Source organism: Papio anubis, chromosome 2 (assembly GCF_008728515.1).
Source record: "Papio anubis isolate 15944 chromosome 2, Panubis1.0, whole genome shotgun sequence".
NCBI lineage: Eukaryota > Metazoa > Chordata > Mammalia > Primates > Cercopithecidae > Papio > Papio anubis.
The window spans coordinates 94,169,340-94,182,926 of NC_044977.1; the positions used below are offsets into that span (position 1 = coordinate 94,169,340).

At 48.6% G+C, this 13,587-nt stretch overlaps 1 protein-coding gene across 3 annotated transcripts in view; it reads left to right on the top strand.

Moving 5' to 3' along the window:
• The window catches only part of LTF (lactotransferrin), a 74,595-nt gene that overhangs the window by 42,146 nt on the left and 18,862 nt on the right, over window positions 1-13,587 (top strand). Inside the window, exons 1-5 of one of the 3 annotated variants that reach the window (XM_009200964.2) lie at window positions 3,367-3,700; window positions 8,641-8,804; window positions 12,041-12,149; window positions 12,461-12,643; window positions 12,997-13,144. In XM_009200964.2, coding sequence (XP_009199228.1) covers window positions 3,658-3,700; window positions 8,641-8,804; window positions 12,041-12,149; window positions 12,461-12,643; window positions 12,997-13,144 — 647 coding nt within the window. In that variant the 5' untranslated portion in view covers window positions 3,367-3,657. Of the gene's footprint in view, window positions 1-3,366; window positions 3,701-4,609; window positions 5,105-8,640; window positions 8,805-12,040; window positions 12,150-12,460; window positions 12,644-12,996; window positions 13,145-13,587 lie in introns of those variants that run through there. The other 2 variants (XM_009200967.4, XM_009200965.4) reach the window with 2 other exon arrangements.

A 13,587-nucleotide genomic window follows, 5' to 3' on the forward strand; every position in this document is an offset into this window, starting at 1 on the left:
ACTATTGCCTGCTGGTGGGGCTTGGGCCTGCAATTCTGTAAAGGCTCCTTGGGGGAGTTTTGAGGGTGGGGGTGGAGCAGGGTTAGGGGGAAGGGAGGCAGCCTCCCACACCTGCCTGTTGAACACTAACTCTTGCCACTGCATGGTGGTTCCCAGAGCAGCTACCTTCTTTGTGCTCCTTAAACTCATGCTACCATCTCAGCGTTTGGAAACCTGCATTCTGCTTCCCTGCAGGCTTTTCGAGATCTGACCCAACTCCTGGCACATTGGAGATGTCCCATAGACCAGTGGTGAATGAATGGATAAATTAATGAGTCCATGTACACAGGCTTTGGCGTGGCCTGGCTTAGCCAGCCCTGACCCTCACTGTCCTTCAGACCCAACACATTACAAACAGGATCCTTTGTCCCTTTCTTAGCCTGTTCTTCCTCTTCATTTATTCATTCCTTCAACTGATATTGATCTTCAAGTGCCTATAACATGCACAGAGCTAGCTGGCCAAAGGATTTGAGGGTGCCTCTGTGGCTCTTTGGTGGGTTTGGTGGAAAGTGGTAAGAAATATAAAAGAAGGTGCAGGGTTGGAGGGACTACGTGAGTTGCATTTTTGATATTAAATTTAGGTGCCTTCAGGACCTGCAAGAGTAGCTATCCAGAGGCAGATGAACACATGATGTGGAACTCAGGATAGAGGAGGAGGATTTTGTTAATCCTTCTTCCAACAAGAGTTCCAAGCCATGGTTGGCTGCAATGGCTTATGCCTGTAATCCCAGCACTTTGGGAGGCAGAGGTGGGAGGATCGCTTGAGCCCAGGAGGTCAAGGCTGCAGTGAGCTGTGATTGTACCACCACCGCATACCAGCCTAGGTGACAGAGGGAGACCCTGTCTGTAAAAAAAAAAAAGAGAAGAATTCCTGGCCAGAAAGCCAGAGTGACCTTTTGTTGTCCCTGGTGCTCAGGTAATTGGTCACTGGGTTCATGGCTCCCACGCCTTTACTTGTTTGGTTGTTTACTTTACAGAATGCTCTACCTGTAGAAATCTCACCTTCCTTCAGGTACCCAGGCCATATCTTCCTTGAGTTCTTCTGGAGCCCTCATGATGGGTGCTGGTCATTCCTCCTCTGGGCCCTCACACTCTCTTGGTTTATGCTGCTTGGCCTCTTCTTAGGGAGCCTCTGTGATAGAAGTGCATTCCTGTGCCCGTCCCTCCCCCATGGTCCTGTGAGCTCTTGAGGGCAAGGACACACCCCTCTTCTCTGTCTCTCATGGCATCTACCAGTTCTGGCATGAATGAATGAATGAATGAATGAATGAATGCTGTTAATAGATCAGTTAAACTTCATTGTTTTGGGGGCAGACTCATCCCCTACATCAGCCTGTTCTGCAAATGGCCTTGGGGGGCTGCTCTGCCTGTGTCCAGATGCGCACACTCCTGCCCTGGGGCTGGGCTGTTCCAAAAGGCGCAGCAGGAAAACAGTCTGCCCTGCTGCCTACCCATCCTGCCTTCAGGGCCCTCCTTAAGCTGAGCTTCTTGGTGGTGCCCCCAGGTTCTCTGTGTTCTTGCCAACACTGTAACATACGTAAGAGGGTCCAGGGCCCTCTGACCTCCCAGTCATCCTATTTTAAATTTGCACTGAGAAAAAGAGACATGGGTTATGATGTTTCTTAATTCTTTTATAATGATGAAAAGGCAAAGTCTAGTTGCCAATTTAGGTACAAAGACACTTCAGCACTCCTGGGAATTAGTCAATTTTGCATTTCTTCAGTATTTTTGAAAGAACTTACTGCAATTATTGATGAAGGCAACTTTTAATGGTGCAATATCATGTTTCCAAACAATGAGAGACCTTGGATCTGTCACCGCAAAACCCAGCTGGTGATTCTAGCACCAAATCTCAGACCCCAGTCTCATGGCAGGCAAGCAGGATCCCTGATTAGCCTCCACCCTGTGCCTTGGCAGGATCATGCCCAGAGATGGAGGGGCTCCCCAGCCTCCTTAATGGCCTCTCCACCTTGGGCTGCGCCTGCTTCTCCATGGCTGGATGCCCACTGCATGCTCACTCTTGGCAGAGCTGGCTCCCTGGGGCATTGCCCATCTGCTCCAGGAAATGCTTTTTAGTACCAAGTAATCTACACAGAGTTAAGACTGGCTTATCAGAATAAGCAGATTTCAGAGTCACATATTGGCCAGACTCACCTGCCAAGAAAGGTGTTCAGGTGACTTATTATTTCCCTCACTGTTGGTACCTTTTTTCTTCACTTAGTTATCTCTTTTTTATTTTTTTTGGTGGGGGTTACAGAGTCTTACTCTGTTGCCCAGGCTGGAGTGCAGTGACACGATCATGGCTCACTGCCACCTCCATCTCCCAGGCTCAAATGGTCCTCCCACCTTAGCCTCCCAAGTAGCTGGGACCACAGGTACACACCACCATGCTGGGCTAATTTTTGTATTTTTTGTAGAAATGGGGGTTTCCCTATGTTGCCCAGACTAGTCTTGAACTCCTGGGCTCAAGCAATCCTCCCATCTTGGCCTCCTAAAATGCTGGAATTACAGGCATGAGCCACTGTGCCCTGCCTAGTTACTCTCGGGCTAAGTTTACATCCATACACACAGGATGTTCTTTCTGAGGCCCCCAATGTGTCCCACAGGCACCGTGCTGTGTGTGACACTGCCCCAGAGATGGATGTTTAGTTTGCTTCCAACTGATTAATAGCATGCAATGGTGTCCTGGAGACATTTGTACCTGGGCTGTTGTGTGTCATGGGACTGTGTTTATGAGATGTATTCTTAAAAGCAGTATTCTAGCTTTTGAATTTTAAAATCTGACGTTTATGGCAATTGTTAAAATGAGGTTACTGTTTCCTACTGAATACTATCAACACCAAAAAAGAAGGAGGAGGTGGAGGGAAAAAAAAAAAAAAAAAGAAACAAATAGTAGGGCATCCTAGCCATAGGGCATCTTTCTTGTTGGCAAATAAGAACTTGGAGCCAGCCTTGGGTGGTGGCCATTCCCCTCTGAGGTCCCTGTCTGTTTTCTGGGAGCTGTACTGTGGGTCTCAGTAGGGCAGGGAGACACCCCCTGGGCAGCTTGCCTGGGACTCTGGGCAGCCTCTATTTTCTCTGTCAGCTGTCCCTAGGCTGCTGCTGGGGGCGGTTGGGTCATCTTTTCAACTCAGGGCTCACTGCAGAGCCAAGGTGAAAGCAAACCCACCTGCCCTAACTGGCTCCTAGGCACCTTCAAGGTCATCTGCTGAAGACAGCAGTCTCACAGGTCAAGGCGATCTTCCAGTAAAGACCCTCTGCTCTGTGTCCTGCCCTCTAGAAGGCACTGAGACCAGAGCCGAGACAAGGCTCAAGGGACTGCGACTCCTAGGGACTTGCAGACTAGTGAGAGAGAAAGAACATTGCAGTAGCCAGGCAGAACCAGGACAGGTGAGGCGCAGGCTGGCCTTCCTCTCCCGGCAAGGTGTGGAGTCCTGCCCCGCCTCAGGGCTTTCCGGAGCCTGGATCCTCAAGGAACAGGTAGACCTGGCCGCGGGGAGTGGGGAGGGAAGGGGTGTCTATTGGGCAACAGGGCGGGGCAAAGCCCTGAATAAAGGGGCGCAGGGCAGGCGCAGGTGGCAGAGCCTTCGTTTGCCAAGTCGCCTCCGGACTTCAAACATGAAGCTTGTCTTTCTCGCCCTACTGTTCCTCGGGACCCTCGGTGAGTGCAGGTGCCTGTGGACGCGCGCCGCCTGATGGGCGTCTCCTGCGCCCTGTCTGCTAGGCGCTTTGGTCCCTGTGTCCGGTTGGCTGGGCGCGGGGTCTCAGAGCCCCGCGGTCCCTGCGTCTGTAGCTGGGAGGCGGCCCAAACGCGGGGCCAGTCTCTTTCTCATCTGGGGAGGAACAGGAGCTGGGCTCCTCTAAACCGGGTCGGGACACGCCTAGCTCTCCGCAGAGCTTCTCAAAAGGCCTCCCAGGCAACTGTCGCTTTGTGTCCCCGCTATGGATTTGGTCCCCATCATATTGTGATACGCGTTTTACCTGGGAGGAAAATTAGGCTCAGAGAGGGTGAATGACTAGCTCAAGGACCCTAGTTCAGATCCTAGCTCCTGCTGTGAGACCCCAGCAAGACAGAGCCTTTATGAGACTTAGTTTCTTCACTTAAAGAAACGGCCTAACCATGGGTCCACAGGGTTGTGAGCAGGAGATGGGGCATTCATGCACCTTCTGTGGCAGAGGGGTGGGGAGGGGTGCGGAGGGGTGCAGTGCTCCTGATGGAACCCTGTGTCAGAGAGTTTGAGAGGGAAATGTGAGCCGAACAGAAGGGAAGAGTAGAAGGAAGGAAACAATTGTTAGTTCCATAACCAGGAAGGAAACAATTGTTAGTTCCATAACCAAAGTAATTTCTTGGGTGCTTAGAGGGCACTCTCCAGCGCTGCACATTAGTGAGTGCAGAGCTCCCTGCAGTGCCCGGAGGGGAAGGTCCCAGGCCTCAGCAGAAAGGGCTGTGATGGGCATCAGGACTTAGGCAGTGGGAGGGGGCATAGTGAAAGCCTAGGTGTCACACCTCCCCAGCCCAGTGCAGCCTCCACCTGTCTTATGGCATCTACCTAAGGCGGGGAGCTTCCTGGGTGGAAGTGGTGGCGGTGGATAGAGAGCAGCAGTGGGAGCCGGAACCCATCCTTGTGCCTGCCCTTCTGGTCTCCTGCTCCAAATTCCTTCCCACGGGTGTTCGTCATCATTCTCGTCTCTAAGACAGATTGGGACTGGCCAGGACCCGACTGTTCTCTTCCCCTCAAGCTCCCTGGCAAGTGGCCTGTTGCACAGGGTTAGGGCCACCTGGGAGGGGCAGGAGAGGAAGGAAGCCTTGCCTTCCTGGAAGTGGTCATGGGCTGTGGTCCAGGATTCTGGCTCGGAGTTGCACCGCTGGGTTTCATATTCACTCGGATCTTTGGTTGTTTGGGTGCCTACTGAGGTCTGAAGTTTGAATCCTGTAGTCAATTGGGATGGTGGCCTGCACCCCAAAGTGCCATTGAAACCCTTGTCCTCCCTGAGGAAAGGGTGACAGTTGCCCTATGGGATTCCTGCCCTGCTCCCCATGGGTGTCCAGGCTGACAGAAGATGGGTGAGTGGGGCCAGCTGGATCTAAGCCATGTGAGCAGTGGGTGGAGGAGTCTGTCTGCTTAGCCCCCAGAGCCATGGGCTGGGAGGCACTCATGAGGTTTCCCATCAGTCTGAGCAGTCTGCCTGGGCCCTATCATGAGCTGTGTGGGTAAGTGGGGAGAGTAACTCCTGTCCTGGCCCCTGCCTTCAAGGCCAGAGCACTGCATGTCTGCCCAGAATGTAAGCTTTAGTCAGAGTCCAGCCAGGTCCAGTGAGCAGCAGTATTCACCTGACACTGAATACAAGTGCCGGGTTGAGGATTTTTGGAGGGGCCAGACCCAGACCCGCTTCAGGGAGTCACACAGCTCCAGAGCTGGGAGGTAAGAGCGTGGAGACTTCACCTGGTGTTTGCGGGGCTAGGGACTGGGAATTCTGGTAGGGCGCTCAGTGGTCCTTTAGTCACCCTGGTTCAGCTCCTCTTAGGGGAAGAAATGAACTCTGCCCACAGGTTCCCATCATTGCTCAGCCCCCATCTCCAGCTTGAGGCATGGTCTTCAATTTTACTCTCTCCCTTCATCCCCAGAACCTACCCATTACTAAGGTGATTTCTGATACCACCTCCCTATCCCTGCCCCCTTCTCTGTTCTCAGTGCTGTCCCCCCTCTCCACTCAGACCAGTCCTTCCCTGGTGCCTTCCTTGGCCACAGCTTCTCTGCCTGTTCTCGGGTTCCAGGTCTCAGTTCACTCTACCCCTGCCCTAGGGAGAGCTCCAGTCTCCAGCCTTTCCCATGAGTCACAGCTTCACTGCATCCTATATAAGACCTCCCTGGATCAGCATTGGAGACTTTCCATGATCTGACCCAGACCCTTTTCTAACCCCATCTCCAACCTGTCTCTCACTTTGCCAACCTAAATAGGTAGGCTAGCCCAGTGGTAAGAGTAGGGGAGTTTAGTGCCTGACTGCTTAGGTTCAAGTCCTAGATCCAACACTTACTTATTAGCTATGGGAACTTCCACAAGCCACATAACTAGTTAAAGCCACAGTTCCCTCCCCTGGAGAACGGAGATGTTGGCAGAACTCACAATACAGACACGTATGTCTTCATTAGTTGGTATTTGTTCTCTTTTAACACATTCACCATTCTTAGCTTCCTTCTTTTGGATTTTTGCCTCTCCAGTGAGAAGTAAAATCTGGTCCTGTCCGCTTACACATTCCTTGTTTGACACACAGTGCTGTGTACAGCAGGTATCCAGTTAAAGCTTACTGGGTCACAAATGGCTGCATCTGATTGGGTTAATTCTCAGTGTAGGATAGTTCCATAAGGGCTTCCAAGGCAAGATTATATCCCCTGGGATTTCCCTGGGATGAGGGTGGGTGAAGGGGAGCAGCGGGGTGTCTCCAAACCCCTGCAGACTCAGCTTGGGAGTTATAGGCCTTTTGCCCACCCAAGGGCCGTGGGTGGCTCTCACCATAAGGGGATGGCTCAGAAATAGGAGGCAGCAGAGGCTGAACATTCTACCCCATAGCACATCCAAAGGGCAGAGGGCTTTTACAACTGTGTGTTTGTTTTGTTTTGTTTTGTCTTTTTGTTTGTTTGTTTTTGTTTTTGGTAACAGCTTTACTGAGGTATATTTTATATATCATAAAAAAAATCACCTATTTGCGTACAATTCAATGAGTTTTAGTAAACTTACCGAGTGGTGCAACCGTCACCATAAATCCGTTTTAGAACACTTTTATCCCCTCCAGTAAAGGTCCCTCATGTCTGTTTATAGTTAATCCTCATTTCTACCCCAGCATCAGACAACCACTAATCTATTTTCTTGTCTCTACAAATTTGCCTTTTCTGGACATTTCATACAAATGGAATCATACAGTATGTGGTCCCTTGTGTCTGGCTTCTTTCACTGAGCATAAGTGAGGCTCGTTCATGTTGTGGGGCATGTTAGTAGTTCTTTTCACTGCTGAGTAGTATTCCATTGAATGGATGTACATTCACCAGTTATTGGACATTTAGGTTGTTTCCAGTTTTCTACTATTCTGAATAACGCTACTATGAATATTCATGCACAAGCCTTTATGTACGATAGGTTTTTATAATATTTCTTTTGGCTATATGCCTAGAAGTGCAATTGCTGGGTCCTATTGGAACTTTGTGCTTTACATTTTGAGAAGCTGCCAACCTGTTTTACAAAGTGGCTGCACCATTTTACATTCTCAGCAATGTATGAGGGTTTCCACTCCTCCACATTCTCACCGATACGTGTCATTGTCTGTTTTAGCTGTTATAACCTGCTTAGAGGGTGTGAAATGATATTTTCTTGCATTTTCAATTTGCATTTTTTGACTAATGATATTGAGCACCTTTTCATGTGCTTATTGTCCGTTCATATATCTTCTTTGGTAAAATGTCTGTTCTTATCATTTACCCATCAAGTATTAAATCCTTTTTGATGTTATACTATCTAGCATTATGTCCTTAATTTCATTTTTAGATTGTTCTATGCTGTATGCAAAAATATGATCAATTTTTATATGTTGATCTTATATCCTGTACTTGTTTGTTAATTCTAATAGTACTTTGTAGATTCTTCAGTATTTTCTACATAGAAGATCATGTTATCTGAAAATAAAGTCAGTTTTACTTCTTTCTTTCCAATATGGGTGTCTTTCATTTCTTTTCTTGCCTTATTGCTGTGACTAGAATCTCTAATACTGTTAAATAGAAGAGGTGAGAGTGGACACTCTCTCATCACTCCTGATCTTAGGTGGAAAGCAGTCAGTCTTTCATTATTTTAGTATAATGTTCATTGCAGGTTTTTTGTAGACGCCTTTTATCAGGCAACCAGGGGAGTAAATTCAATGCATCTTCTTCCCTAATAGCATGGATTTGAGCAACAAAAGCAGGCTCAACAGGAGAACCAGTCTTTCTGTACAGAGTGAATGGTGGTAGCTCAGGCACACCAACCAACCGATTTGTCCCCATTGACATTAACTTACCATTTACCTCAGCTACTAACCAAGTCAGGTATATTTTCCCTTGTTCTGTTGGCATTCCCTGGGAAGACATTTACGGACAAAACAGTCTAGAGAGACCTGGATTCTCAGCTGGGCTCCGCACTGCTGAGTGGTGAGTCACTCAGCCTCCTTAGGAGCCAATTTCCACATCAGTAAAACAGGAGCAATGCCTCCTTTCCTGCCTGCCTTCCAGGTTCAAAGTTGCCAAAGCTGGTAGAAGAATTCCATAACTGATTTGAGGGATCACCATCATTTTTTAAGTAGTAGGAAACATGTCAAAGTCATAGGAATAAAAATAATCTAGAGGCACTTTCTCCTTTAATTTATTGAGAACCACAGACCTCTAGCCAATGCAGAGATCTTGTTAGTCCATCAAGATGCCTCCACTTGTGGTGAATGGCTGGATGTAGCCATGAAATGGAGAGGGAAGGAGGGCAGCTGAGAGAGAGGGAGGAGTCTGGAAAACTCATATCAGAGGGTGCAGTGGTCACTGCCTCAGTCAGTAGTTGAATCCTTACTTCTTGTCCCCTCTCTCCCAGGACTGTGTCTGGCTGCCCGTAGGAGGAGTGTTCGATGGTGCGCTGTATCCAAACCCGAGGCCACAAAATGCTCCCAATGGCAAAGGAATCTGAGAAGAGTGCGTGGCCCTCCTGTCAGCTGCATAAAGAGAGCCTCCCCCACCAACTGTATCCGGGCCATTGCGGTGAGTCAGTGCCGGGTGTTGGTTGGGACCAAGCTGAATGGAAGGGAGAGAGAAATGGAAAAACATAGAACATGGGATTTCCTTACTTCTTCCGCTTCACCTTTTGGACAACTAAGTTGGGAGCTGTCCTCTCTCACAGGGAACCGTGCTATTTTCAGAGCAGAAAGAAAGGAGCTTAAGAGACCACGTGTGAGGAACCTGGGGCCTCTACATAAACTGTTAATAACAACTGTTCCAAAATGAAATGTAAGCACTTGTGTTTGATGAATACATAGGATTGGCAAAAAGCAAGGTTACCCAGAGAGGGAAATACTCCAAAAGAGTCATGACCTCTAAACCCTGTGAGAAAGAAGCTTGTCCTGGTCACATTGCCACATCACATGGCTGGGGCAGGGCCTGCCAGGGTGCTGGGGGTTAGAAAGACTTTTGTCCAAGACACTTTCAGAGAGAGAGAAAAGGGTATTATGACTTGTATATGATTTATGATTCCTTTTATTTTTTGAGATGTAAGATCTACTGAAATAATTTTTACTCATTCATTCAACAAATATATTCTGTGTACCTGCCATGTGCCATAATCATGTGTACTCAACTCCAGCAGAGTGGATAATGTATGTAAAAGTTCCCAAGGCAACTTCATAGGATTATCTTATAAATACAATGGAGTTATTAGAATACTACTTAGGGAAAAATCTAGTTTAATCAATGTTTTAGGCTATTATTTTACAACTATTACCTGCATACAAACAGTACCAGCGGCTGGGTGCAGTGGTTCACACCTGTAATTTCAGCACTTTGGGAGGCCGAGGTGGGAGGATCAACTGAGGTCAGTAGTTCAAAACCAGCCTGGCCAACATGGCAAAACCCCGTCTCTACTAAAAATACAACAATTAGCTGGGTGTGGTGGCACATGCCTGTAATCCCAGCTACTTACAAGGCTGAGGCAGGAGAATCACTTGAACCCGGGAGGGGGAGGTTGCAGTGAGCCAAGATCATGCCATTGCAGTCCAGCCTGGGTGACAAGAGCGAGACTCCATCTCAAAAAACAAAAACAAAAACAAAAAACCAGCACCACATCTCTTGCTTGTTTAAAATGCAGATTCCTAGGCTCTATTCTAACCTACTCAATCTGAATATATGTGAAAGAAGCCACAAAATCTGCCTTTTAAAATAAGATCTGTCTACGGCCATACCACCCTGAATGCATCCGATCTCGTCTGATCTCAGAAAATAAGATCCCTATTTGAAAGCGGTGCTACATACCATTCATGCAAATAAAATTGAGATAGATTAAATGGTTAAAAATAAAACTTGTATTATTGAAAAACTAGGGGGCAGGTTAACTAGCAGAACTGTAGAGGAAATAGAAGTCTCTTAAACAATGAACTAAATCATGAAACAAACAGACATTCTAAAATACGGAAAATGCAATTCATAGCCCATAGAAAATATTTAAATAAAAAATTTAGAAAGCACCAGAATGGATGAATATGCACCAGCTCTGACACATGATTACTATTTACACTCTATAAAAGAATAACTCAAGGCCGGGCGCGGTGGCTCATGCCTGTAATCCTAGCACTTTGGGAGGCCAAGGTAGGTGGATCACGAGGTCAGGAGATCAAGACCATCCTGGCTAAGATGGTGAAAACCTGTCTCTACTAAAAATACAAAAAATAAAAAATAAAAAAAATAAAAAGTTAGCCGGGTGTGGTGGCACACTCCTGTAGTCCCAGCTACTTGGGAGGCTGAGGCAAGAGAATCGCTTTAACTTGGGAGGTGGAGGTTGTGGTGAGCTGAGATGGTGCCACTGCACTCCAGCCTGGGTGACTCCATCTTGAAAAAAATAAATAAAAGAATAACTCAAATTGGAAAAAATGTAAAATCATAGAAGAAAAATGATATGAACAGAGTTACTAGTAAGAGGGAATTCATGATTAATAAAAAATACTTGTGAGATGTTCCCCTTACTAATCAGACCTGAGCAATTTGTTAGTACTCAAATTTTCTATAGTAATAACAGCTAACCAATGATAGCCTGCCCTGCTGGTGATTCAAGAGTGAAGCTGGTCCTCACGGGCAGTGCCATTCTGAGTTGGTATTATAAGTCTTCTGGAAGCAGAACGGCAACGGTAGCCGGAGTCACGGGGAGAAACGTGCTCCTCATCTGGGGGATTCCACCCTCAGGTGCCTACCCAAGGACACAAGTGGTCACAAGGAAAAATACTGAGGACAAAGATATTCATGAAAATACAATCTTCATAGGCAACAGTTAGAAATAAACCCAAGTGCTAAACATTGGGGGAAATTATTCAATACACGATAGAACACCTGCATTATGAGAAAACATTATGCTGTCAACAAAATCAATAAAGGCTCTGCAGAAGTTAGAAAATGTATCCAGTTTTAGATGAATAAGCAGTCCACAAAATCTGATGTATCCCGGGGGTCCCCACCACCGGGCTGTGGACTCGTACTGGTTGATGGCCTGTTAGGAACTAGGCCTCAGAGCAGGAGGTGAGTGGCCAGCTAGTGAGCCTGACTGCCTGAGCTCCACCTCCTGTCAGATCAGCGGTGGCATTAGATTCTCATAGGAGTGTGAACCCTATTGAGAACTGAGCATGCGAGGGATCTGGGTTGCACTGCCTGTGAGAATCCAATGCCTGATGATCTGAGGTGGAACAGTTTCATCCCAAAACCATTCCCCATCTGTCTGTGGAAAAATTACGTTCCCTGAAACTGGTCCTTGGTGGCAAAAAAGTTGGGGACCGCGGATCTATCCCACATTGCAAACCAAACAAATACGTAATCATGTGGGAAGCAATGTGCAGAAATGGAGGAACATGGTTTCTTATGATACTTTTAGGATATCTTAATAACCATATTTTCTATCCAATAAAACAGAACTTAAATGAATAGAGCAAAAATAGAAAACATCTAGAACAAACAACTTCCAATATAGATGACTGTGAAGGGTGTGATCAGGAGAGTGACACAGGCAGGCAGAGGAGAAAGAGGGCAGGCGCCGGACTCAGGAGTCAGAGAGCTGGTGCTCACTGTCCCGAAACAGGAGTCCTTGGCTCTCACCATCTCTCATAGGAAGTGAGTGGATGTGATGGAAAGCGGACCCCTTTGACGACCCTTCCAGCCGTGGAGACTTTCTGAGGTCCTGAAGTCCCACTTGCTGGGTTTGGGTGAGTTTTCTGCTGAAGCCGGTCTGGTCTCTTTACTTTCAGGCAAATAGGGCCGATGCTATGACCCTTGATGGTGGTTTGATGTATGAAGCAGGCCTGGCCCCCCACAAACTGCGACCTGTAGCAGCGGAAGTCTACGGGACCGAAGAAAGTGAGTTCTGCCTGGGGACCCAGATGCCATGGTGGGCCCAGCCTGTGCCCTGAGCTCTGTGGATTGGGAGTTGGGGAACATGTGGAGGTGGAGTCTCGGTCACATCACACATGCAGGGAATGGAGTCGCTGGGCTCTGGGCCAGATGAAGGCCATTTCTCCTGATGCTGACCCATGACAGGAGGACACGCGTGAGCTGCGAGGAAACTGCAGCATAGCGTTCCCCCTTCCCACCGGAGACTTTTCAGGGTGGGTTGTTTTTGTCCCTCTTGTCCAGGCTAAGAGCTTTCAATTCCATCTGCCCCTTTGCAGAGCCACGAACCCACTATTATGCCGTGGCTGTGGTGAAGAAGGGCAGCGGCTTTCAGCTGAATGAACTGCAAGGTCTGAAGTCCTGCCACACAGGCCTTCGCAGGACCGCTGGGTGGAATGTCCCTATAGGGATTCTTCGTCCATTCTTGAACTGGACGGGTCCACCTGAGCCCATTGAGGCAGGTAAGATGGTTGGGGGATAGTGAGTGACCTCAGGCAGGGGGCTCTACTCCAGTTGTAAGCACAGACCACACAGATCATGCAGGTGAAAGTGTGGGATGAATCAAGGTGGGGGTGAGACTGGCCGGCTTGTAACATCCTGCCGGCAGGATCTGTTACTCCAGCAGCCCTTGGGAGGCACAGCTGAGTCTGCTGTCGGCAGAGGTGCATGTCTCGAGCTCCCAGCCCCAGGACAGAGGCTCTCCTGCAGGGGTGGAGGAAGGAGCCCTGCCCACGGGGACCTCAGGATGGGAGGTGTAACCTGCTGTGGCCTGGGCTGGCTCACACTCTGTGGTCCACTTCTCTGTGTTTAACAGCTGTGGCCAGGTTCTTCTCAGCCAGCTGTGTTCCCGGTGCAGATAAAGGACAGTTCCCCAACCTGTGTCGCCTGTGTGTGGGGACAGGGGAAAACAAATGTGCCTTCTCCTCCCAGGAACCGTACTTTGGCTACTCTGGTGCCTTCAAGTGAGTGACCCTGTCCCCTTCTCTTCAGTGGCCAAGTGTTCCGTGGCTTCAGGCCGGGAGGCTTTTTCTCTGGCCCCACATAAAGCCCAGCCTGCTCTCGGGGACCAGAGAGGAGGTCTGGTTCTCCTACTGCTGTGTGTCCAACAAGAGTGCAGGCCTGCCCAGTGTGTGTTCCCCTCCAGCCTTCCAGGCCCACCCTTGCCCCTCACCTCTCACCAGCCCCCCGGGCAGTCACTGTGGCTGTGGGCCTTCCTGTCACCTCAGAGAGCCCTGAATTCAACTTGGCTCCCGTGTTGTCCTGGGTTCCTCATACTAATTTCTGCCCCCTCCCTAACCACAGCAGGACTGAAGGCTTCTTGTCATGAGATGTGCAGTCCTGGCTCCTGGTTGGGCAGGACCGCTGTAGTGTCCAGGCTGATGTCCTTCTACCCACCTGGGCCTCT